The 26571-nt window shown below is 43.7% G+C and overlaps 1 protein-coding gene across 1 annotated transcript in view; it reads left to right on the plus strand.

The window, feature by feature from the left end:
- Positions 1 to 2117: 2117 nt before the first annotated feature.
- The window catches only part of LOC126267226 (ovarian-specific serine/threonine-protein kinase Lok-like), a 208491-nt gene continuing 184037 nt past the window's right edge, over positions 2118 to 26571 (plus strand). The window contains exon 1 of the mRNA XM_049972209.1: positions 2118 to 2299. Within this exon, the coding sequence (XP_049828166.1) occupies positions 2206 to 2299 (94 nt within the window). The 5' untranslated portion in view covers positions 2118 to 2205. The remainder of the gene's footprint in view (positions 2300 to 26571) is intronic.

A 26571-nucleotide genomic window follows, 5' to 3' on the forward strand; every position in this document is an offset into this window, starting at 1 on the left:
ATAAAAAAATTTATCCAGTATTAAAGATAAATTGTAACAACTGGCACAGACATAAAAGCATTTGCAAGCAGTATGACAGAGTGTATATTGGTCAGTCAGGCAGAGCAATAGCAATTAGGCTACGTGAACATTAGAGAAGCTGCAGATTTACAGAGGAAGGATTCGACCTTTGCTGATCATCTTTTAGCAGAAAACCAGTCCTATGATGTGCAATGTGAAGTTTTGCATTTTGAGAGGAAATGTGAAAAGATGACCTTACTGGAAATCAACAAACATATGACACAGAATGTATTAAATGTATGTATTAAGTGATCAGGCTCAATGTCCGCTTTCCCCATTGTTAAATTAAGTTTCCGTTACAAACACTAGATTCACACTGTAAATTTATCTTATTTCTGATCATTTGTTAAATGTATTATTTCCACATAAAAACTTGTTTACTCCTTTTGTAGTTAATGTAATTATTGTAATGTTTTCCTGTGTTACCAAATTGTCATTTTTGCATCTTCTGTACAAATAATACACACTACTGGCCATTGAAATTGCTACACCAAGAAGAAATGCATATCATTGGACAAATATATTATACTAAAACTGACATGTGATTACATTTTCACGCAATTTGGGTGCATAGATCCTGAGAAATCAGTACCCAGAACAACCACCTCTGGCCGTAATAACGACCTTGATACGCCTGGGCATTGAGTCAGAGTTTCGATGGCATGTACAGGTACAGCTACCCATACAGCTTCAACAAGATACCACAGTTCATCAAGAGTAGTGACTGGCGTATTGTGACAAGCCAGTTGCTCGGACACCATTAACCAGACGTTTTCAATTGGTGAGAGATCTGGAGAATGTGCTGGCCAGGGCAGCAGTCGAACATTTTCTGTATCCAGAAAGGCCCGAACAGGACCTGCAACATGAGGTCGTGCATCATCCTGCTGAAATGTAGTGTTTCGCAGGGATCGAATGAAGGGTAGAGCCACGGGTCGTAACACATCTGAAATGTAACCTCCACTGTTGAAAGTGCCGTCAATGCGAGCAAGAGGTGACCGAGACATGTAACCAATGGCATCCCATACCATCACGCCGGATGATAAGCCAGTATGGCGATGACGAATACACGCTTCCAATGTACGTTCACCGCAATGTCGCCAAACACAGATGCGACCATCATGATGCTGTAAACAAAACCTGGATTCATCCGTAAAAATGACGTTTTGCCATTCGTGCACCCAGGTTCGTCGTTGAGTATACCATCGCAGGCGCTCCTGTCTGTGATGCAACGTCAAGGGTAACTGCAGCCACGGTCTCCGAGTTGATAGTCCGTGCTGCTGCAAACGTTGTCGAACTGCTCGTGCAGATGGTTGTTGTCTTTCACGTCCCCATGTGTTGACTCAGGGATCGAGACGTGGCTGCACGATCCGTTACAGCCATGCGGATAATATGCCTATCATTTTGACTGCTAGTGATACGAGGCCGTTGGGATCCAGCACTGCGTTCCGTATTACCCTCCTGAACCCACCGATTCCATGTTCTGCTAACAGTCATTGGATCTCGACCAACGCGAGCAGCAATGTCGCGATACGATAAACCGCAATCCCGATAGGCTACAATCCGACCTTTATCAAAGTCGGAAACGTGATGGTACGCATTTCTCCTCCTTGTACGAGGCATCACACCAAAGTTTCATCAGGCAACGCCGGTCAACTGCTGTTTGTTTATGAGAAATAGGTTGGGAACTTTCCTCGTGTCAGCACGTTGTTGGCGTCGCCACCTGCGCCAACCTTGTGTGAATGCTCTGAAAAGCTAATCATATGCATATCACAGCGTCTTCTTCCTGTCGGTTAAATTTCGCGTCTGCAGCACGCCATCTTCGTGGTGTAGCAATTTTAATGGCCGGTAGCGTAACCGGCTGCGCGACTTTGCCTAGTCATGCCAGTGCGACGACGCCGTCTGGGTTTGTTTGGTGCCGGAAGCGTCCGCCTCGCACACGTGAAGCAGCTTCTGGCTACGCCGCGTTGACTCAGAGCGGCTGGAGGCGACTCGTCGGTGATTGGTCGCGCAGCAGCCGGTCTCCCCCTCCGATTAGATAGCCGCTGCCACTCAGTCGCTTCCCGCGCGCGGCCCTATCACCTCGCCAGTCGTGTTAGCTCGCTTCTAGCATCGCACGCGCTCCGCCAGTTTCCGTCCGGCTCAGACATGAAGAGAGCCGCTAAAGACAAGGACAAGCAGGCGTCGTCGGCGCAGCTGTGGGGTTGGCTGTTCGCGACGCGTAGGGGCCTGCCCTCCCTCGGTAAGCGTGAATGAACACACGTCATCTCTACAACACTGGCTCTTAACACCTCTTTTCAGTTCACCTCGAGCGACGTCGCTTTACGCCTTTGTCTCAGATGGGAGCTTCTACTTAGCTGAAAGTTAAGAACACTATATAATATAAAAATTTGTCCTTCAGAAACGCAAGCTGCAGGAGGACGTCAGAGCCCGACAAAGCACTATCAAATATTACAAGTATTCCCTGCGATGAAAACAAAGCACATGTATTACAGAATAATAATGATTATTATTATTACTATCATTGTTATATCAACCAGCTAGGATCATGTAACCACTTCAGTTCTTCATATTTCTTTGTTGCTTTATTTTCCAGTACTCCTCCGCCTTTTCCTCGTGTTATCCTCTTTCCGCGGTCACTGTCTTTCCTGATTTTATTTTTTCTGCCTTTAAAGCTTTCTAAACGTAGTATTTTTCTTTAAAAATGTTGCTTCCTGTTATGAAAAGGATAGTTGCTACTCACCATATAGCGGAGATGCTGAGTCGCAGATAGGCACAACAAAAGACGGCGGCAAATAAGTTTTCGAGCAGCAAGGCCTCTCTGGAAACTCACTTGCTAGAGACTGCAGTCGTTTGTAAGAGATGCGCTTGCGTGAGTGTGTGTATGTGTGTCCACCGTCTATTTCTGACGAAGGCGTTGCTGTCCGAAAGCTTATTTGTGACAGTCTCTTTGTTGTGCCTCTCTGCGACTCAGCATCTCCGCTACATGGTGAGTAGCAACTTTCCTTTTCATAATATTGTTACATTCCATCCTTGATCTTCCGCTGTTTCTTTCTGTTATATCTGGTTAATTTTTCTTTTTTTTTTTTTTCTTTCTGCTTCTCCTTTTCTCATATCTGTAATCCATGCTATTGTTCACTTCTTTTTCCACAAATATAGGAGTCGATTGTGTTTTGTTAGCCTATTAATTGGACAAAGGTGGACAAAGAACACTAACCTCCGCTTTGCCATTACATCTGACATTTCCTTTATGTCTTAGTAGACCTGTTTACTTTTTATTTTCCAACCACCTGTCATTTCTATTGCACCCATTATTTTTCTAATAATGCATCTTTCAACTAATTGCTCGTATATCCTGTACTGCCTTTAGTCCATTACTGACTGCGACACTGAGATTTATTGTACTTACATGGTAGATTTTTTATTTTATTTTTGAGGTGTTACTCTTCTTTCATTACTCCTGTATCCCGGCTTATGACAGGCAACCTTGGAACGCTTCAGGCGCAGGTTGGGGAGGTAGAAGAGTAATTATTGTTGATAGTAAACACAGCAAATGGGTTCACGGTGCTGAGGTTCGTATACAGAGTGTCCCAGGAACAATGGTCAGTACTGAAGGACACGAAAGGAATGATCATTCGAAGCAAGAAAGTCTAGTAAACATTGACTCTAAAAAGCATACCTTAAGGGCTACGACTACTTGTTCCGTAGAAGAGGTGTTTTTCACAGTAGCGAAGATAAACAGATGCTCATAGCTCCTAAGATATCCATTTTAGAGCACATGTTTGCTACACTCTTTTTCCTGTCGTGAACGTTCCTGTCATGTACCTGAATATAGACCAATACTGCTGGGATACCCTTTGTTTTTATAAGTACAACATTTCCCAAGTATTGAGGACTGTATAGTGTGTCAGAGGATAATTCGTGCAGATCCCAGTATAGCGGCTTTCTGTGGTTGGCAGATAGATTTTTATTAGTGCCAATGATTTTCAGGGGCCCACTAAGGTCTTTCAGCATAGCTCCCAGTCTGCTGAGAACCACTGGGACCGCTTACACTGGTGTTCCGGAAGAGTTGCTGAAGTTCTGTTTTCAAGTCCTCGCATCTAGCAAGATTTGCAACTTGTTTTTCGTCGATTTTGCTATCATTTTGGATGGAAACGTCAGTGATCCACACAATTACAATTATTATTATTATTATTATTATTATTATTATTATTATTATTATTATTATTCAAAGAGGATACAAATTATGTACTTTCTTTATGGCTGACTTAACACAATTCTGACAGACAGGTCTGTTTTTTACAAATTTATCCACAGGTTGACCATAAAATTGACTTCTTCTTCTAATATTTCGACTGAATAACGTCCAGCCATCTTCAGAGTGAGCCGAGGTGTTTACCACATACACTTGGCATCAACATACAAATGCGGAAGGAAGGGAACCCCCTACCATCGAAAGTAGTCGCCGTTGTTGAGTTGGCTGGCTTGCTCGCAGCAACTCTGCAGCCTCGATATAGCGCCGATTAAGTTCAGGAAAAGTACCGAAAAACTGAAAGCAACACAAATTAGCAACATTTTACAATAATAAAATAACATTATTACAGATTATGTAATGTGAGGGTAAAGATGCGTGGTAGTGTAGTTAAACGTTCTTGCAGTTATCAGTCTGGTCTTGTCCTGAATCTAAAGATTACTTGTGTAACTTGCAGAATGGCCAGTTCGGCTGTTCTGGGCGGCAACTTTATATATCTCCTGCCGCTGTCGTGAGGTACGGTGTTGAGACTGTCGGACTAACAAGACTGTTGATATACTCTGATAGGACCAGTGCGTCTGCTTGTATCTGCATTTGATGGACGAATGTTTACTTGGCAGTTACTTGCTTGATGTGAGGCGGAAGCATAACACAGTCCGTGTTGTGTTCGCCCTCTATGGCGTCTGACCACATCTCTGTAGCGTCTCTCCATACGCTTGCCTTCCCGTGTGGCTCCCTCGTTGTGTACGCCTGTGTACCGTATCCACTGGCGGACATTGCACCACATTTATTAACTGAAAAATTAAGCTGTTTTCCACATCATCGAAACGTCCATTCTTGAACGTCCTGGTGGTCTTCCTACACACTAATAATTGTTTTCATATGATCTCATTACACCTAATATTTTTAGCTTATAATTTTGGTACAGTGCAAATTTCTTTAAATACGTTATACAGTTCTAAGTAATTTTCGTATTAGTCATTCTCCACTACCTGAGTCCTTCAGTGCTCCAAAAAGTTAATGTAATATTTTCCTCTCAAAGTTTGAGACCTTTTTCTCTCTCCTCACCTCTCTCTCTCCCTCCCCCTCCCCCCTACTCTCTTTTTCCCTCCTCCCCCCCCCCCCCCCCTCTCCCACACACAGACACACCGCCTCTTAAAACTTGGCTCTTTCTTGCACGTCTTAGACCTGATTCCATAAACGATTGTAGATTTATATTTTGGTTTTCATCGAGTCATTTCTGCTCTTTAACGTATGTGACAGACCATTGGAAGTTCTGTTTGCATTTTTAACAATAATTTTATTTTCATCTTTTGTATTATTTACTGTATTCAAGGTGGTTCTGCATCATTAAATTCGTTTATTTGCAAATGCGTTTTTAGAACAACTACTTGATGTATCTACGGCGGTCTAAATCTGTAACTTGGTAAATCAACAGATTCTGTTGCATGTCCAGAAAAGATTGTTTTCTTTTATGAGTCACAATCCTCCAATTGGAAGCCAAGTTCTATTTAAGAGCTTGACTGGGTAGTTATTGTTGACTTTAAATTATCGCTGCGAAGTAGTTATGGCTGTCCTTGGGCAGCGTTGTGTGGTGACCGTTTGTGTTTCGTATCTTTTTCTGATATGAGATGGTCAAGTGGGGTAAAGATTGTCTGCGTGTGTGCGTGAAGTGTAACTGAGTCGGAAAGTGGGTACCAGCCTGCCATTCACCCAGGAGGATGTGGAAAACCGTCTAAGAACCATATCCAGGCTGACCTTCCCGTGTCCCGTAAGCGGCATGTTAGAGCGGTCGTCTGTCCAGGCGGGTTTTGTCTCTCCTATGTACGACAGGCGTCCAGTAAATAACGCGAAACTTTTTTTCTAGGCCAATGTCGGCTGAAAAAATACAGAATTTGTTGTTGGATCGTGGAATATTCCTGCTTCAGCAACCATAGTTTCACGAAGTTCCTATAGGTGACAGCGCCATACGGAGCCTTCAAAAAGGCGTCTGTAACGGAGGTGCGTTCCAAGCGGAGAGCTGTCGCTGAGTTTCTTCTGACGGAAAACCAGATCATCGCAGATATTCGTTAGGAACGTGCTGTACGCCTACGGCGGTCTGGAAGTGAACAAAAGCACGGTGAGTAGTTGGGCGAGACGTCTGACGTCATAGCAAACACAAAACGTCACTGGACGCTTCTTCCTCATCCTTCCCAGAGCTCGGGTCTCACACCCTCTGGCTTCCATTTTGTGGGAAATAGTATGTGGTTGACGGGGAGTTTATTGGTGCAACAAAACCTTGGCTCACACGTCGACCAGTAGAGTAGTACAGGCGGCCTTACATGTGCTCCCATTAAGGTGGCTTAAAGCTGTCATATTTTACAGACATTGTGATTTTAAAAAAACAGGGTTTTGTAGCCAAATCAGTGGGGAGTACTGTGGTGTCTTGGAAACCGGAATAAAACCAGCCTGCTTTCAGAAGAAAATGAGTTGTATTGCTTATTGAGCGCCCTTCGTACATTAGAAATTATAATATGAAGATCAACCACAATAAACCAAACGCATATAAATATGTGATTACAGCTCCAAGTTAAAAGACGTTAGTTTACCAGCCAGAAGTCAATATTTTAAAAATAGCAATATACAAAGTGTAACAAAAAGATATCGCTAGACTTCCAGGAAACATTCCTTAAAAGTAAAGGTAGAAAGTATGTTATATGGACGTGTGACCTGAAACGTTTTACTTCCATGATGGAGTTCTGTTTCGACAATTCTTCAACACAGCCACGTACTTTGAAAACAACCGTCGTCTGTGAACAGCAGTTTTGCACCAAAGAGAGAGTTAACACAATGTTGAATGAACCATTCGTAGAAGTGAACCAGTGTAAGAGAATCTGCTGCTGATAGTACATGTACACGCTGTACATGGTACAGATACAGAAAGTTCTCATGTCGCACTATTCAGACAGTCATATGGTCAACATTACTTGTTGCAAATGGTTCAAATGGCTCTGAGCACTCTGGGACTTAACTTCTGAGGTCATCAGTCCCCTAGAACTTAGAACTGCTTAACCTAACTAACCTAAGGACATCACACACATCAATGCCCGAGGCAGGATTCGAACCTGCGACCGTAGTGGTTGTGTGGTTCCAGACCGTAGTGCCTAGAACCGCTCGACCACTCCAGCTAGCTTACTTGTTGCAGGAAACTGTCTTACTCTGACACTAGGGTTATCGTCATCTGCACGAAGAAGTTCCTCCTGCAGTTGAGGTGTCCTTGTCCTAGGCCTCCCCCACTTGCGAGCAGCAAGCTTATAGATCCATATTCCCTACGACGATGATCAATTGCTTCAAACATCCTCCCGTTGGGCACTGTCATTAATGAAATTTCCTCTGATAGAAACGTTGAGCGCCACAGCCATTACCATTTGCTAATCCATTCATCAAACGGGCATCTGCCAATTCCGCATTTGAGCACACTTTCTTTGAACTGTGTCCAAAACCAAGTACATGATGAACACTAAACTGTTGATGCTACGTGCATTCACAGTCCGTTATGAACACTAAACAGTTCATACTATGTTCCTGATCTTAGTGGAGCAATGAAGCGACTAACATGTCAACATTAGCATCGTCCAATTGGAACAGCAAACACTGGTGGTGAAACTAAGAATTAAACTTACTGTACAGTCTCGCCAAACATAACCAAGAGAGCATTATGAGAACTTCCTATAAAAAAACGCCGCATGTAATGCTGGTACGTTGTGTTCCTGTGCGTTTTCCATGATTGATATGATTACGAAGAGAAATACAAAATGAGTTCTAACGTGGAAATAAAGCGTTTTCGGACCCACGTTCTATAACACATTTTCTTCCTCTGTGTGTGAGGATGTAACGGCACAAGTTGTTGGTTCGACTGCCGTAGGGTAGACCGAATCTGACATGTCGGCTGTGGGCCGGCGTGAATGTTTGTTGGGGCGGCCACCACGACAGGCGAGCTTGCGCAAGTAAAGGTGGCTAGCAAGTAGCAGGCCGCGAGGCCCCGCGGTCAACGTGGTATCTGGGCTGAAAAACGAGCGTGTTCCGGCGGCAAGGCCACGGCTTAAGCTAAGATGGCAGAACCTGTGACTTGGAATATCGTCATTAATATAATTTTAAAGAAAATATGTAAAATGCCTTACGGGACCCCGTGCCCGGGAAGCGAGAACGCTACCGCGAGACTACCAGCGGCGGACGCTTAGAAGCGTGGTAGAAAGAAAACAGTGACAGCTTTGGAACCGCAGCTATGAAACTAGCTCTTTGAACATAAATCCATGCCTGAAGCCTTAAGTTGTTAACATTATTACCATCATTGTTTATAATACATTGTTACAACTGAACCCATCAGGAAACTCGTATTTGTGATACATCAGGTGGGAGAACAGACTACTCCTCTCATTAAAGAAATGTATAAAAATGTTATAAACAGTTTAGTGAATGTAAATACCGTGTGGCTAGGGCCTCCCGTCGGGTAGACCGTTCGCCTGGTGCAAGTCTTTCGAGTTGACGCCACATCGGCGACTTGCATGTCGATGGGGATGAAATGATGATGATTAGGATAACACAACACCCAGTCCCTGAGCGGAGAGAATCTCCGACCCAGCCGGGAATCGAATCCGGGCCGTTAGGTATGGCATTCCGTCGAGCTGACCATTCAGTTACCAGGGGCGGACAATAATTTAGTTAATTTACGTAAATAGTGCCATAAATATGGAATCCTCCACAGGCACACAGGTGATCTTACCAACATGACTTTCCTTGTTTAACTTTTCAATGACGTATATTTAATTCTAGTTGTGATTTATGGAAGAGGTCAAGTCAGTGTTTTGACTCGAATGCCAGAAGTGGCGATTTATATGTTTGATATTTGTTTAAAATTGTTGAAATGATGCATTAGTGATTTTATTAAAGGTTAGCAAACTGAGCGCAGACAATTTCCGTATGTTTTATCAGAAGTATTTCTATGAAATTATTGTGAAAAGCATAATTTGTGATCAAGATGAAAGTATCTGCACTGCATTGAGGAATGGTCGTCTGAACGAACCCTTAAGTAAGCATGCAGAGCAGAGCTCGTGGTCTTTCGGCTTGCGTCTGGAGTTTCTTGTTGAAGTGTTTTCGTCTGGAGTCGGAGAAGTTATGGGTGGTGTGTGTGCTGCGAATGTTCCTTTCGTGTAGCGGAACTTGGGATAACCTTGGACGCTTGTGATAATTTCTAAATCTCTGGACTTGGATTAGAATCTTTAGAGGCAGTTGATTTAGTGTCGCTTGAGCGACTTGAGTTTCTGTTGTACGTCATTGCAATTGTGTGCTTGTAAAGGCTTGTATTTTAACGCACTTATGTTGTGATGGACTTGAAATGATTTATTTGGAATAGCACTGATTGCTATAAAAAATATATTTTTAAATATTGTACACGGCTAGATCAGCAACCGTAGAATGAAATCTTCTTGTACAAATAGTAAACAACCAAGCAGCTGCAAATTGTAAGGCGTATTAAAACCCCTTTACCTTGGTTTCGACTTTATAAAAACGTGTTCTCCAGGAGGAAATGTAGATAACTGGATTACATGTCGTGGCATAGTACGTTAAAATATAGCCAAAAGTCGTTAGTTGAAAACAATTTCACCTCCATAAATTAAAACACGCAGCATGGTTGTCATTTGGTGTATGCACATCCCCACCAATGTACTGCTAGTGCACCAGCGTCACGTACGCAACGCTTGCGCTAAAGTAAGCTTCTCACAAGAGAGGACAATAGTAGTATGCGGAATTAGGCTGCGCACAGCAAATGACGACAAGCATGTTGTGCATGTTGTAATTTATTGTGTAGGTGAAATTTTATATTTGACTGTCGCCCTTCGGCTATATTATAACGTACCTCTGCCACAATACGTAATACAGTTACCTATTTTTCCTTCTGAAAAAAGACAACGTTGAAACCATAGTAAAGTGGTTTCAATAAACCTTACAATTTGCAACTGACTGGCTGTGTACTATTTCTACAGGAAAATTTAGTGTCACTGGGAATGATTACGCTAATGGAAGCGGACTTTGATTTTCTAGGTTTTCGAAAATGTATAGCACTGTTGTACTGTATTGTTCATCGCATGCTGCTGGGTGTAGATGCACAAAGTAATTCCAAATTTAGTATTGCTGATAGATACTGAACATTTATTCAACAAGTCATTTGTATGTGGCCATCATTCGCATACATTGTGCGCATCTGAGAAATGAAAGGGATTCAAATGGGTCTGAGCACTATGGGACTCAGCTTCTGAGGTCATCAGTCCCCTGAAACTTCGAACTACTTAAACTTAACTAACCTAAGGACATCACACACATCCATGCCCCAGGCAGTATTCGAACCTGCGACCGTAGCGGTCGCGCGGTTCCAGACTGTAGCGCCTAGAACCGTTCGGCCACTACGGCCGGCGAAAGGGATTTATGACAAAGTTATAATCAGTCTGTTTTGAGCAATATTGTTATCCTTTGGGATTTCAACCAACGGATCCAACCACGGTTCATTTTTTATCGAATTATTCGCTAATGTGCCTCATTCCTAGTATAATGTTTTGGTATAAATATTATTGTGTTCTTGGACTATAGGGCGACGGTGTATGCCCATCCACTATTGTTGACGGCGAGCCACGCTCGAAGTTAATGGCCGCACATTGCCCGGACTCTGGGGAACTTAAACGGCGTCGTAATTGTTTCTGTCGAAAGGGGTACACGACTGACGAGCAGGAGCAGCAACGCAGCGAGTAACGCCGTAAGGAATGATGCTTGGAAGTCTGGCCACACATTTTTGTCACACCCTGTAGTTTTGTTTGGAAATTAGCTATGCACTAACCGGATGAGATAAAAGCCTAAACTGATAATGAGGGCAGCAGGATCCATTCAATTTGTTGGATAAACACTGATGAGCCTAAACATTACGACCATCCGCTGCATAGCGTATTGGTCCACCTTTGTTAACACGGCACAGCAGACTGTCTGTGTAGCACGGACTCTATAGGTCCTTCATATGTTTGCGGAGATATGCGGCACAAGATGTGTACGCAAAGGTCAAGCATTTACAGTAAATTGCGCGTCGGAGGTCTGTGGGGGTGGAGCTGCGCCATATAGCGCCCCAGATGTGTTCCACGAAGTTCAGATCTGGCGAATATGGCGGGTGAGACATCAACGTGAGTTCACTATTATGCTCCTCGAACCGCTGTAGCACGATTCTGACTTGTGACACGGACAGTTATCCTGCTGGAAAATGACACCAAGCACGGAGTGATGCAGATGACTGCAATAATGTCCACGTAGCCCACAGCTGTCATGATACCTTCAGTAACTACTACACGCATTATGGAAGCCCACGTGAATGTCCCCTGTAGTTCCCCACCGGCCAGCGTCCTTGCGTGGTGCAACTTCCGGTAAGTTCCCAGTAGTTCATTTCCGAATAATTTCATGTTTATGTGGTAAATATGGTCTCTGTGAACGCGTCACTTGGATTTTGATACTAACAATAAATCAGTAAATTACTCTTTGCAGTATGACACCATGTGTACAAGAACAGATAGCGAAACCTTAGAAGACAACTTAGATATGTAACGTGACGACTTTCAAACATAGTGAGTACGCTTACGTCATAGTACTCTTCACTATATGTTTCTCTTGTGTGAGTCTACATAACTGTATCTTTGAAGTAACTGTCTAAATTGTCGGCATCCATGATTATGATTCACGACATACAGTAGAGATGCTTATCAAGCACTGTCGGATACAGCCTCGCATCCTAAGTTACTGACGCGCAGATTCGTTAGTGCGACGATCGTAGGAATGAGGTCTACGTGACTGTCAACTGTAGCATCCTACGCCACACTCTTCACAAAACTCCACGTCAGTAGCAAACACGACTATATTTCTATAAACTTTAATAAACCCCGCCCCCCATCTCCCACCAAGTATCCGAACTTGAGGCCTTCAATCAACCTTGCTTCAATTAGTCTTCACCAGTGTGCGATTTGCAGGGGGGGGGGGATGTGGGGGATTTCCCCCCTCTGCATCAGACCATCCCCTCCTCTGGTTTTAGTTTATGCATCCCAACCTGGGATGTTTATTTCTCACGCACTGGAGTAAAACTTTACATATAATTTAAATTTGTGGAGCCGAACACTGAAAGTTTTTAATAAGTCTTACTATTAATACTATTAAGATGTTTCAGTTTTCTATCATCAGAATAAGTACAGCGTTTTACAAACGTGCCTCTACTTTTTTAATTCCCCTCGTATACCTGTATGTAGACGATTTTGTAAATAAGCTTTACCTATAATGTGCTTTTAAAGATATAACAAGGCATCGCTTTTCTGATAATGCATAGGCGTGAATAGTGAGTTTCGGCATTAACATCTATTTATAAATAGCTGTTTAGCCATGCGTAACACCAAAGTCCAAGCTAGTAACATATATAATTCTACTAACCCCCTAAGACATCCCCCCCCCCCCCCCCCCCCCTGGCAAAAGCACAAATCGCACCCTGGTCTTCACCTAGGATAAAATAGAATTTACTTTTTTGAAAACATGCTTTATAGCAGAAGAGGACATGAGAGCTACCATTACGAGAATTAATGACGTCGTAACAAAAAGTTCTTCTCCCAATCCGATTGATGGGATGAACCTAAACTGGGACCTGAACTTCACTTGGCACAATAACATTTACAACGCCTGTCAGAGCAGTGTGGTGCAGAGTAGTCCGCGACACAATTCCGTCGACAGAGTGACTACAAGATTAAACTAGGACTTAGAAAGTACTGCGATAATTGCAGTATGATCGCCTTCCTCACACACACTTTGTATGTAAGGAACAAACATGGGTGAAAAACTGCACCCATAAGAAATTCGATATGTCAAACAGAACCGTTCCGCACACTGTCCAAATTATTAATATCCTACAGCCTAAATCCTGCAGGTTTCCTAATTCGAAACAAAACAGCAGTACAATTCACCTACAACACACGGCGAATCATAAATAACAGTGGAAACTGACACACGTTCCCAGATATGTGAGTCATTCGAAGATTTCGTAAATAACGGAATCCAGTGCATTGTTCCCGAAGACGTGTGTTCATAAGAGACAAGGGTATCGTCAGGAGTTCCCCATTGAAGCATGATAGGGCCGCTGCTACCTTCTGTGTAAAGGAATGATCTGGCGGATAGAGTAATCAGCAATTTGTGGCAGTTTGCTGACGATGCTGTGGTCTACTGGAAGATGTCGTTGTGGAGTGGTTGTAGGAGGATACAAGATGACTAAGACAAAATTTCTAGTTTGTGCGATACACTAAATGTAGAAAAATATAAGTTAATGCAGATGAGTAGGAAAAGAAATCCGTAATGTTCGAATACAGCGTTAGTAGTGTGCTGAATGACACAGTGAAGTCGTCTAAATATCTGGACGTAACGTTGCAAAGCGATATCAATTGGAACGAGCATGTAAGGATTGTGGTAGGGAAGGCCTCTGTTTCAGCTACAATGTATTAAATTCCACTTTCGGAAGAAATATGTGTAATGCGAACTCCACTAGTTTCATGTTGTTTATTGAAAACTCTGAATCGTCCCCAAAACTTGTTAAGCATCAATTTAGACGAGAAAGTCCGAAACATCAAATGCTACATGGATGTACCGTATGTAGGCACACTAGCAAATCTGACGAGGTGCATTACTCACGTCCATCGGCGCTCTGCGCGTAAATTTCGAGCAGTCGTATCTCCAACCAATGGAAAATTGACACACACCAACGTGAATTTTTGAACTATATGTCGTGTGCATAATAATTTGTTGAAAATAGAATATTTCATCGATAAAACCCTACATTGAATGTCGGACAAATTCAGACACCCAGTTAACAGAATACGTGATATCTTCCTCTGTTTACTCCAGGCTGATTCCAGCATTTTATTAATCAAGTGGATTTCCGAAGCACGCCCAAAAATAACCTCTCAAGTGACTCCTGACGACTGCGGCTGGCGTGTAAAAATACACGCTTCCAGGAAGCAGCTGCCCGCAGCTACTGTATACGAAACGTTCCTTGAGACATCTGACGTACTGAAGACAATGTGCGCGAGCGAACACACGCAAACACACACACACACGAGAGAGAGAGAGGGGAGAAGGATGAGAGGAAGAAGATTCAGGTTTGAACGTCCCGTGATTCGAGATCGGACATGTTCGGATTTGACAAAGATATCACGAGAATTCTACCGTCACAGAGTTAAGGAAAAACTATTAGGTTGGTGCATAATTTCGTAGCGATTTCGTTCTGCATGGTTTTATTCTGGTTGCTATGGTTTTTTTATAGATTGGCATTTTTCATTCGTAGTTCAGTGTTGCCGTATGGGTTTATATATCGTCAAATTGTCATTTGGAGATAGCGAGTGGAGCTGTGCACGCTAGAAAATGGAATGCCAGGTAGAGAAATCGGAACATTTCCAACATATTCTTCTTTTTGAGTTCAGTAAAGGGGTGACAGCATCGGAGGCAGCCAGAAACATTTGCGCCATGTCGGGAATCGCTCGACCGATACGGTCGAGGTTCGAATCCTGCCTCGGGAATGGATGTGTGTGATGTTCTTAGGTTAGTTACGTTTAAGCAGTTCTAAGTTCTAGGGGACTGATGACCTCAGAAGTTAAGTCCCATAGTGCTCAGACCCATTTAAACCATTTGCGCCATCCATGGGGATAATGTCACTAGACAGAGCACAGCAAGAAAATGGTTTTAAAGAGGATGGTTTTGAGGTCAGTGACTCTCCATGTTCTGTAGTGGTTAATAAAAAAAAAAGAGAAGAAAAGGTTGAAAATGTGGGAAGAAATGGTGAATAAAAAGGGGGTTTTAAAATCGTAAATGACCATGCAAAAGGGAAAGAATGAAATGCAAATCGGACTTCGTATTACAGAAAAGTTATCGGACTTCGTGATTCGGAAAAGCTATTGTTGGGGTGGTCCTTGTGTCGTTTCTGAGCACAAGTTAAACCAATTTCCACTACAAAAATTATTGAAAAAGAACAGAGAATAACAAAATGTAACTGACAGGTGGAAATGGCGTAGATAAGAGTTCATCCTTTAGCATGTTAACATGTCTTCTTTCGTGCGGCGTCTAGGTCTTCAAAAATGTCCTACTTCATTTCTGGGTGAAAAGTCTTCTCCGAAATCTTGCAGTCGTCCAGGAATCACTAATTTATACAAATTAAAATCATCTTATACTCAATGCAATTTAATTTACTTTGCTACTTCCATCCTCCGAATTTCATTACAACTTCCACAATATGTCCACACATTAAAAACAGATCAAGACTAGCTAATAAGTTTTTACGTCTGCATTAAGCTTCCGCTGTCGAGAGACAATAAAAGACGGATAGAAAACAAAGAAAAGTTACAATTTTAGTATTTTCTCTGCCGTCGAGCGCTCATACCACTGCGACGGTATAATTTATATCTGAGGGAACGAGTGTAGCACGGCGAAATTCAAAGTCCCACTACAATGGAGATAATGTCTAGACAGAGAACAGCAATAAAATGGTTTTAAAGAGGATTGTTTTGACGTCAGCGACTCTCCTTGTTGAGGAAGACCTTCAGAGTTTGATGAAGATCGTTTAAACGCATTAATCAACAATGATACACGCCAGTGTACTCGAGAACTGGCAAATGTGATGAACTGTGATAATTCCGTCGTAGTGCGATATACACTCCTGGAAATTGAAATAAGAACACCGTGAATTCATTGTCCCAGGAAGGGGAAACTTTATTGACACATTCCTGGGGTCAGATACATCACATGATCACACTGACAGAACCACAGGCACATAGACACAGGCAACAGAGCATGCACAATGTCGGCACTAGTACAGTGTATATCCACCTTTCGCAGCAATGCAGGGTGCTATTCTCCCATGGAGACGATCGTAGAGATGCTGGATGTAGTCCTGTGGAACGGCTTGCCATGCCATTTCCACCTGGCGCCTCAGTTGGACCAGCGTTCGTGCTGGACGTGCAGACCGCGTGAGACGACGCTTCATCCAGTCCCAAACATGCTCAATGGGGGACAGATCCGGAGATCTTGCTGGCCAGGGTAGTTGACTTACACCTTCTAGAGCACGTTGTGTGGCACGGAATACATGCGGACGTGCATTGTCCTGTTGGAACAGCAAGTTCCCTTGCCGGTCTAGGAATGGTAGAACGATGGGTTCGATGACGGTTTGGATGTACCGTGCACTATTCAGTGTCCCCTCGACGATCACCAGAGGTGTACGGCCAGTGTAGGAGATCGCTCCCCACACCATGATGCCGGGTGTTGGCCCTGTGTGCCTCGGTCGTATGCAGTCCTGATTGTGGCGCTCACCTGCACGGCGCCAAACACGCATACGACCATCATTGTCACCAAGGCAGAAGCGACTCTCATCGCTGAAGACGTCACGTCTCCATTCGTCCCTCCATTCACGCCTGTCGCGACACCACTGGAGGCGGGCTGCACGATGTTGGGGCGTGAGCGTAAGACGGCCTAACGGTGTGCGGGACCGTAGCCCAGCTTCGTGGAGACGGTTGCGAATGGTCCTCGCCGATACCCCAGGAGCAACAGTGTCCCTAATTTGCTGGGAAGTGGCGGTGCGGTCCCCTACGGCACTGAGTAGGATCCTACGGTCGTGGCGTGCATCCGTGCGTCGTTGCGGTCCTGTCCCAGGTCGACGGGCACGTGCACCTTCCGCCGACCACTGGCGACAACATCGATGTACTGTGGAGACCTCACGCCCCACGTGTTGAGCAATACGGCGGTACGTCCACCCGGCCTCCCGCATGCCCACTATACGCCCTCGCTCAAAGTCCGTCAACTGCACATACGGTTCACGTCCACGCTGTCGCGGCATGCTACGAGTGTTAAAGACTGCGATGGAGCTCCGTATGCCACGGCAAACTGGCTGACACTGACGGCGGCGGTGCACAAATGCTGCGCAGCTAGCGCCATTCGACGGCCAACACCGCGGTTCCTGGTGTGTCCGCTGTGCCGTGCGTGTGATCATTGCTTGTACAGCCCTCTCGCAATGTCCGGAGCAAGTATGGTGGGTCTGACACACCGGTGTCAATGTGTTCTTTTTTCCATTTCCAGGAGTGTATGTATGCACTGGGGAAGATTAAAAAATCGGGCGTATGGATACCGCATATTGTAAGCCAAAGTCACAAAAATCAACGACTGGCCATATGTGCGTTTCTGCTTGCTCGGCATCAATTGGCTCGTGGACAATACCGACCATTCGTATCCTGTCTCGTTACTGGTGATGATAAATGGTGTCTTTATGCTAACATAAGGTAAAGAAAGGAGTGGTTGTGCCCAGACAAAAGCAGCAACTCCCCGTACAAAGAACTGCGGGCGACAACAAAGCCACGCATCTGGTGGAACAGCGACGGCGTGGTGTACTACGAATTGCTTCTCCGAACTGTAGCCATCAATGCTGACATTTATTATCAACAACTGAGATACCTTGCAGACGCAATCCAAGAACAACGACCAGGGAGATTGCGTGAAGCAGTGCTACTTCACGATAACACCCGACCGCATTATACCAGACTAACAAAGAACACTATACGGGAGTGACGTTGGAAAATCATTCCATTAGATTTTCACCATTTACACTATCTATTGAACAACCTTTAAGGAACCTCGTCTCGAATGAAAATGAGATACGAACAAGGTTCGACGTGTGCTTCGCCTCAAAACCACGTGATTTCTACAGTCGCGGAATCGAAATTTACCCCCGCTTTGGCAGACTATTGTAAATAGTGAAGGAGAATATATGATTGATGACTAAAGTCGCTGTTATGCGCATCTGTTGTTTTATTAAGCTTACGGAGAAAAACGCTACGAACTTATGCGCCAACCCAATAAATCTCGATGGCTGGTTAAACCGGCAAACTCTGGGAGCTCTAAAGCAAACATTTTTCTTTAATGTCATAATTACCTGTGAGCATCATTTAAGCCAGCAAAGGGCGTGATCGCTCTCAGCGCTAGTGCAGTTGTGCAGTGCACGACACGGGGTGAATCAAACGAATGTAAGGAACGGCCTTCATGAGCAATTGTTAAGCGGTTTGACTTGCAGCGTGTGCACAAACTGGACGATATGTTTTCGCAGTGATACCTAGAACAGTGTCATATGAACCTACATTTATGTCCTCTGTGCTGTTTACAGATGAAGTAACGTTGGGCCGTGATGACCTCTTCAATGTCCACAACTCATTTTTTGAGTGGAGTTAAAGCATGTGCCACATTTACTCGCGCTCATCAGTTGCGATTCTACGTGAATGTGTGAGCAGATGTTGTTTGTTTAATTGGACCATATCTCCTAACTAGGCCATTAAAAGACAACCATCCTTAGAATTTCCTCGCTAGAGAATTGTCAGAGTTGATGGATGACGTGCCACTCCCTACATGTTCCCCGGTCGGTTACATATCACTCAAAATGGAGTGTCTAAGATGTGGAGAAAGCACAGAGAGACAAGATATGTGAATCATACAACTCGCAGTGGACCTCCTCGTATGGCAACGCCAACGTTTCCTTCAACTGTCGGCGCCCCACATTAGCTGCCAAAAATATTGAAAAAGACTTCCCCCAGGCAAAAGGAATTCGTATCTCAGGCCGAACAGTGCGTAGACGATTGCATCAGGGTGCTGTTCATTCCAGAAGACCAATGAGAGGTTCTGCACTGAACCAACGGAACCATCGCAATCGAACGACTGGACTCTTGCACATCAACATTGGACCATTTAAGAATGCAATAATGTCATGTTTGCTGACAAGACCAGGAGTGGTTTGCGACCGGACACTAGACGCGTTAGGGTTTGGAGAAGCGCTAGACGACACTAGGAACGCCGATATGTTCAGGAAGTCAAGGTTGTGTTCAAAATGACCACCGGCAGAGGCAATATACGCTTCCAGTCTGGAACGACTGCTGCACACGTATTGCGTTCATTGGAGATATCCGAGCATGCTGCAGTAATACGTCGTTGCTTATTATCGGTGTAGTTAATACGAGGGTCACTCCAAAAGAAATACACACTATTTTTGTAAAAATACAGTTTTCATTCTGCATGTGTGAAAGTTTTACAGTGTGTAGATACATCCTTCCCGCTTGTTTTCAAACTTAGTTCAACCTGTTCCCTTGAGTGACGCCGTCACAGCATGTCTTCAAGATGGCTGCTACACTTGACATTCATCAAAAGCAACGTGCTATCATAGAATTCCTGTGCTGTGAAAACGAGACAGTGGGAAACATCACCAAGAGGTTGGAAAAGGTGTATTGAGATGCTGCTGTCGATCGCAGTACAGTTAATCGGTGGGCAAGCAGGTTGCGTGACGATTGCGTGACGAAAGCGGGCACGACAATATTGAGGATTGTCCTAGCAGCGGCAGGCCTCATACTGCACACACTCCAGACAATGTGCAGAGAGTTAACGAATTGGTGACTGCTGGCAGATGCATTACAGTAATGAATTGTCACTCTACGTTGGGCTAGGGGAAGGGAGTGTTTGCAGAATACTGAAAGTGTTGGCGTTAAAAAAGGTTTGTGCCGGGTGGGTTCCCAGGATGTTGACAGTGGCTCACAAAGAAACAAAAAAAAAAAAAAAAAAAAACGGTATGCAGCGAACTTTTGGAACATTACGAGAATGGCGGAGATAAATTTCTTGGAAGAATTGTGACAGGTGATGAAACATGGCTCCATCATTTTTCACCAGAGACGAAGAGGCAATCAGTGGAATGGCATCATGCAAATTCACCCAAGAAAAAAAAAATCCAAAACCAGACCTTCTGCTGGAAAAGTTATGGCTACAGTGTTTTTCGATTCCGAAGGACTCTTGCTTGTGGATATCATGCCAAGTGGAACCACCATAAGTTCTGATGCATATGTGACGACACTGAAGAAGCTTCAAGCTTGACTGAGTCGTGTTTGACCACATCGGCAAAAGCAGGATGTTTTGCTGTTGCACGAGAATGCACGACCACATGTCAGTCAAAAAACCACGGAAACAATCACAAAACTCGGATGGACAACACTGAAACACCCACCTTACAGTCCTGACCTGGCTCCATGTGACTATCATCTCTTTGGGACACTGAAAGACTCTCTTCATGGAACAAGGTTTGAAGATGATGACTCCCTTGTGCACGCTGCCAAACAGTGGCTCCAACAGGTTGGTCCAGAATTTTACCGGGCGGGTATACAGGGGTTGGTTCCAAGATGGCGTAAGGCAGTTGGAGGGATGGAAATTATGTAGAGAAATAAAAATATTGTTCCTAAAGGACTTATCTACACATTGTAAAACTTTCAAACATGTAGAATAAAAGATGGATTTAAAAAAAATAGTGTGCATTTCTTTTGGGATGACCCTTGTATGTACTTCTAGACAGCATCTTTCAGCTTTCCCCCACAGAAAAAAGCCTATGGGAGTCAAATCCAGGGAACGGATGGACCAATGTGTAGGTCCTCTGCGTCAAATCCATCGATTTGGGAACAATTCGTGAAGGTATGCTATAGTATTTCGTGCAATATGGGCTGGATAGCTGTCACGTTGGTACCACAGGTTCCTCCTAGTCTGCAGAGGAACGTCTTCTAGCATCCGTGGAAGATGATCCGTTAGGAGGCTGCGATATTTCTGGCGCGTTCAGTGTTCCATATACGAAAAACTGGCCTATGAACTGATGGTTACCTATCCCACACGTTTATACTCCATGAAACCGGACGATCCACCTGATGTAACCAACAGGCATTGTCAACAAACCAATAGTGCATGTTTCGGCAGTTTACCTAAACGTGGCTTGATCACTAAACAAGATACATGATTCATTTGGAGTATCCTGCCTTAATGCCCATGTACCGAAATTAACATGATTCTCATAATCTAGGACACTTGCCTGGCTCATGCCACTACCTAATGCGATTGCGCGGGAGTTAACGTGCAGATCAACTGCAACAGCAGCAAAAACATTAACTTCCCTCTCTTCTGTCGTCACTTGTTTCCTTCTGTTACATTGTCTAGGTGTTACAATACCACTTCCCTGAACTGGTTAACGAGGACGATAAATAATTGCCTAGATAGTTGACGCATATAGGAATATCTTGCCACATACAAAAACAAACTGCATTCTTCCTACACTCTCCATTCACCATGAGCACGTCGGCTTTTTCTGTAGTATCGTCCACTCACGACCCACTTTTTGGATTGTCAGACACTGACTAGCAAGTTGCAATACACTCAAGGAAAACACAAGCACACTGTAAGCAAACATTAACAACATCGTACCTAGCGACTACACAGGTTGAGTAGCACAAACAAGTGTCTATGTGGCAACATTTCAAAATATTATATCTCGTAAACGACTCGCACTAAAATCCAGCAACGAAAGCCATTGACATTTTAATTTACCCTCCTTTTTGTCTGTTAACGTCAATAGGCATTGTTCCATTAAAAAGTGTATGTTTGCATAAAAAATACACTTGCTAAGTATTATTACAGACTGTCGATTGGCTAACAATACGAGCGCCAGATTACCAATTCATTCTGTGAAAACAACACATCACTAGCACTTTCCATTTCCGCAATATTTGCGGTGCAAGTTTTTTTGTGATCGACCATGTATAATTGAGAGCCTTTACTGGGAGTCTTCCTCCACCCTTGTGGTCTGCATGTTCCATTTTCTCCTGTTTTCTTTTATTTTTTGTTTATGTTATATATTCCCAAATCTTTCTTTTTAATGCCCGTTTCTTTTACCTTGTCTTGTGCACACTTCCATTCTTCTTAGAAATCTTATTCCTTGAGCCTGTATTGTACGTTCTTGGTGTCTTGTTTCTGGAGGGAAAAAAACAGCAACTACTCACATTTAATAAATTATTAATTGTAAAATGATAATAGTTTTAGAGGTTTGCGATTATAATGTCTTCGAACTCTGACATAATTTAAAAAAACCTTCTCTTGCCACATACACCTCTTGTAACCACGTTGTTAGATGCGTATTTCAACCTTATGTCACTTCTGGTAAAAATCCACGAATCAAGAGTGGTATGCTAAACTCGGTACATGTTGTTTGTCACATGTTACGTAGTACGACAGTTTGGAAAAAGGGAAATTTTCATTGTTCATTATTAATTTGCCACTCCCTTCCAAAAGATCAATGTTTGACCTGAAGAATGAACTCGTCACGCGCATCTTAATAATAAAGAGTCTCTTCTGTTGCTGATAAATGGAAATTCCTGTCACTACAGGTGTAGATTTTTTTTTTCTTCAAATAATTTCTGGATATGCAAGAATGTGTCGGACGATCATGTATAATAGATGTCGGGGTCAGCTGGAATAAAAATACATAAATAATATCACTAATGTGATAGAATATTATAGGGAGCCTCTATCTAAAACACGCATTTTGTATTTTGCCTTTCTGTAAATGTTACCTACATATACTTACATTCATATTCTGCAAATCCATGTGATATGCATGGTAGAGGAAACTTAGCATCATACCACATTTTAGGTTTCTTTCTGTTCCAATTGTGTATGGAGCGCGAGAATAATAGCTGCTTAAATAAATCTGTGCGCTCTGTGATTAATATAATCTTGTCTCCGCTGTCCGCAAGGGTTTGATAAGTAGCGAGCTGAAGAATATTAATAGGTTCTTCACTTAATACTGGTTCTTGAAACTTTGCTCTTGCCTTAATTGTATAGAAATACGAAATCGTGCACTTCACAAAAACCTCAAAAGTACTATTCTATGAGTACAACAACAATGAGTCACAACTGTAATCGGTCAACTTAGACAAACACCTGAGTTTAACAGTGTGTCCAGATGCGTTGAAAAGCTCATAAAACAAAGGCAGACTTCGATTCTTTGGTAAGATACTGGAAAATTTTCACTGTGCAAAGGTATCTGTTTGTAACACCTATATCTCTTATGTCGGTCAGTTGTACAATTTTGTAATATGTTTTATGACATTTTTGGAAGCCTAAAATCTCCTCTATAGGAATCAACAAGAATTCCGAGAACAACGCCGTGTGAAACACAGCTTGCTCTGTTCGTCCACGGCACCCTGAAAGCAACAGATACAGGCACCCAGGCAAATAACGTGCTCCTTAATTTCCAGGAGTCATTCGAGAAAACTCCACGCTGCCGCCTAATGAACGAAATACGAGTGTGCGTAATATGAGAAAAATGTTTGACTGGAATGAGGAGATTATAGCAAACAGAACACAGTTTGTCATTCAGGTCGGAGTGACGTTTTCAGATGTGCAAGTAACTTTGGGCGTGCAATAGGGGCGTGTTACAGGACCATTACTTTTCACAATATATACAAATGACCAAGAACATAACATGGGAAGTTCCATGAGCCTTTTCGCGGATGATGCTGTTGTATAGGGAGAGGTCGTGACGCTAGTAAATTGTAGCGAAACACAGGAAGATCTGCAGGGGATAGACAAATGGTGCAGAGAGTGGCAATTGACCCTCAACTTAAACAAATGCAATGTATTGCAAATACATACACAGAAAAGCCCTTTATTGTGTAATTACACAATTGCAGAATAATCACTTGAAGCAATTACTTCCACAAAATACACTACTGGCCATTAAAACTGCTACACCATGAAGATGTGCTACAGACGCGAAATTTAACCGACAGGAAGAAGATGCTGTGATATGCAAGTGAATAGCTTTTCGACCATTCACACAAGGTTGGCGCCTGTGGCGACACCTACACGTGCTGATATGTGGAAAATTTCCAACCGGTTTCTCATACACAAGCAGCAGTTGCCCGGCGTTGCCTGGTGAAACGTTGTTGTGATGACTCGTGTAAGGAGGAGAAATGCGTACCATCACGTTTCCGACTTTGATAAAGGTCGGATTGTAGCCTATCACTATTGCGGTTTATCGTATCGCGACATTGCTGCTCGCGTTGGTCGAGATCCAATGACTGTCAGCAGAATTTTGAATCGGTGGGTTCAGGTGGGTAATACGGAACGCCGTGCTGGATCCCAACGACCTCGTATCGCTAGCAGTCGACATGACAGGCATCTTATCCGCATGGCTGTAACGGATCGTGCAGCCACGTCTCGATCCCTGAGTCAACAGATGGGGACGTTTGCAAGACAACAACCATGTGCACGAACAGTTCGACGACGTTTGCAGCAGCATGGACTATCAGCTCGGAGACCACGGCTACAGTTACCCTTTACTCTGCATCACAGACAGGAGAGCCTGCGATGGAGTACTCAACGACGAACCTGGGTGCAAGAATGGCAAAACGTGATTTTTCGGATGAATCCAGGTTCTGATTACAGCATCATGATGGTCGCATCCGTGTTTCGCGACATCGGGGTAAACGCACATTGGAAGCGTGTATTCGTCATCGCCATACTGGCGTATCACCAGGCGCGATGGTACGGGGTGTCATTGGTTACACGTCTCTGTCACCTCTTGTTCGCATTGACGGCACTTTGAACAGTGGACGTTACGTTTCAGATGTGTTACGACCCTTTGCTCTACCCTTTGTTCGATCCCCGCGAAACCCTACATTTTAGCAGGATAATGCACGACCGCATGTTACAAGTCCTTTACGGGCCTTTCTGGATACAGAAAATCAGAAGATGTTCGACTGTTGCTCTGGCCAGCACATTCTCCAGATCTCTCACCAATTGAGAACGTCTGGTCAATAGTGACCGAGCAACTGGCTCGTCACTATACGCCAGGCACTACTCTTGATGAACTGTGGTATCATGTTGAAACTGCATGGCAGCTGTACCAGTACACGCCATCCAAGCTCTGCTTGGCCCAATGCCCAGGCGTATCAAGGCCGTCATTACGGCCAGATGTGGTTGTTCTGGGTACTGATTTCTCAGGATCTATGCACCCAAATTGCGTGAAAATGTAAGCACATGTCAGTTCTAGTATAATATATTTGTCCAGCGAATACCCGTTTATCATTTGCATTTCTTCTTGGTGTAGCAATTTTAACCACCAGTAGTGTATTTAGGTGTATGCTTACGGAGCGACGTGAAGTGGAACGACTATACAAAATTAATCGCGAATGAGGCAGATTGTAGACTGAGATTGATTGGAAAAATCATCAGGAAATGTAGCCCATCAACTACGGAGGTGGATTTCAAAACACTCGTTCGACCAATGCAAGTGCGTCAGTATGGGATTCATACCAGGTAGGACTGATAGAGGAAATAGAGTAGATCCAAAGATGAGCAACGCGTTTCGTTACAGGTTCATTTGGTAAGCTCGAAAGCATCACAGAGATGAACAAGCAACTCCAGTGGCAGACGCTCAAAGAGAGGCGCTCTGCATCGTGGTGTGGTTTATTGTTAAAGTTCCGAGAGAGTACATTCCTAGAAGTGCCAACAAATGTATTGCTTCCTTCTACGAATATCTCTGCGAAAAGATCACGAAAATAAAATTAGAGAGATCGGGCTCACACGGAGGCTGACGACAGTTGTGCGAAAAGCACCCTCCGCTACATACCGCAAGGCGTCTTGTGGATTGTAGATGATGTAAGATACTTGTGTGTCCCACCTTAGAATATTACTTTCGTCACTATTATTGGTTTTGAACGAAAGAGGACCATGAAAATAATAGTGTTTAGATCATACGCTACTAGAAAAATTCGTAGTATTAATGATTTCTTATGAAGCGTATTGCAGAAGTACTTCGCCGTCTTATTCTCTCGATGTACGAGGAAATTTCACTCGGTAACGCGGGGAGACTCCAGCAGCTAGTGTGTTGATGGTTCCATTCGGACCTAAAGCCTGTCCACTGTCGCACTAGCCGCCAAACGTGACGTTATGATTCCACGAAACAGTGAGTGTACACCCCTAACACGAAGAGTCCACCGCACGCACAGCTACGAGTGCGGAGTGCCCTATACGAGACAAAATGTGAGCGCCTCAAATGGGCTGATAAGCGCAATTTGTCCATCCTGCTCTCACTTCTGCTGCTCGTTAACTTTCCAGATAGAGAACCTTATAACCATTAACAGGCAAGTTTATGAACAAAAGCTATCTGTTTATTTTTTTGTACAAGGCAAACCATGTCTTTTCCCTATTTGACTTCTGCTTTTGCCGATGCCGTTGTGCGTTCTGTATGCGTCAACCTATTCCACAGGCTGATAAAGAACAATCAGGCTATCCTGTGAAAGGCGATATCTGAGACAAAAGTTAGGCCTACACGA

Source organism: Schistocerca gregaria, chromosome 4 (assembly GCF_023897955.1).
Source record: "Schistocerca gregaria isolate iqSchGreg1 chromosome 4, iqSchGreg1.2, whole genome shotgun sequence".
NCBI classification, from domain to species: Eukaryota; Metazoa; Arthropoda; class Insecta; order Orthoptera; family Acrididae; genus Schistocerca; species Schistocerca gregaria.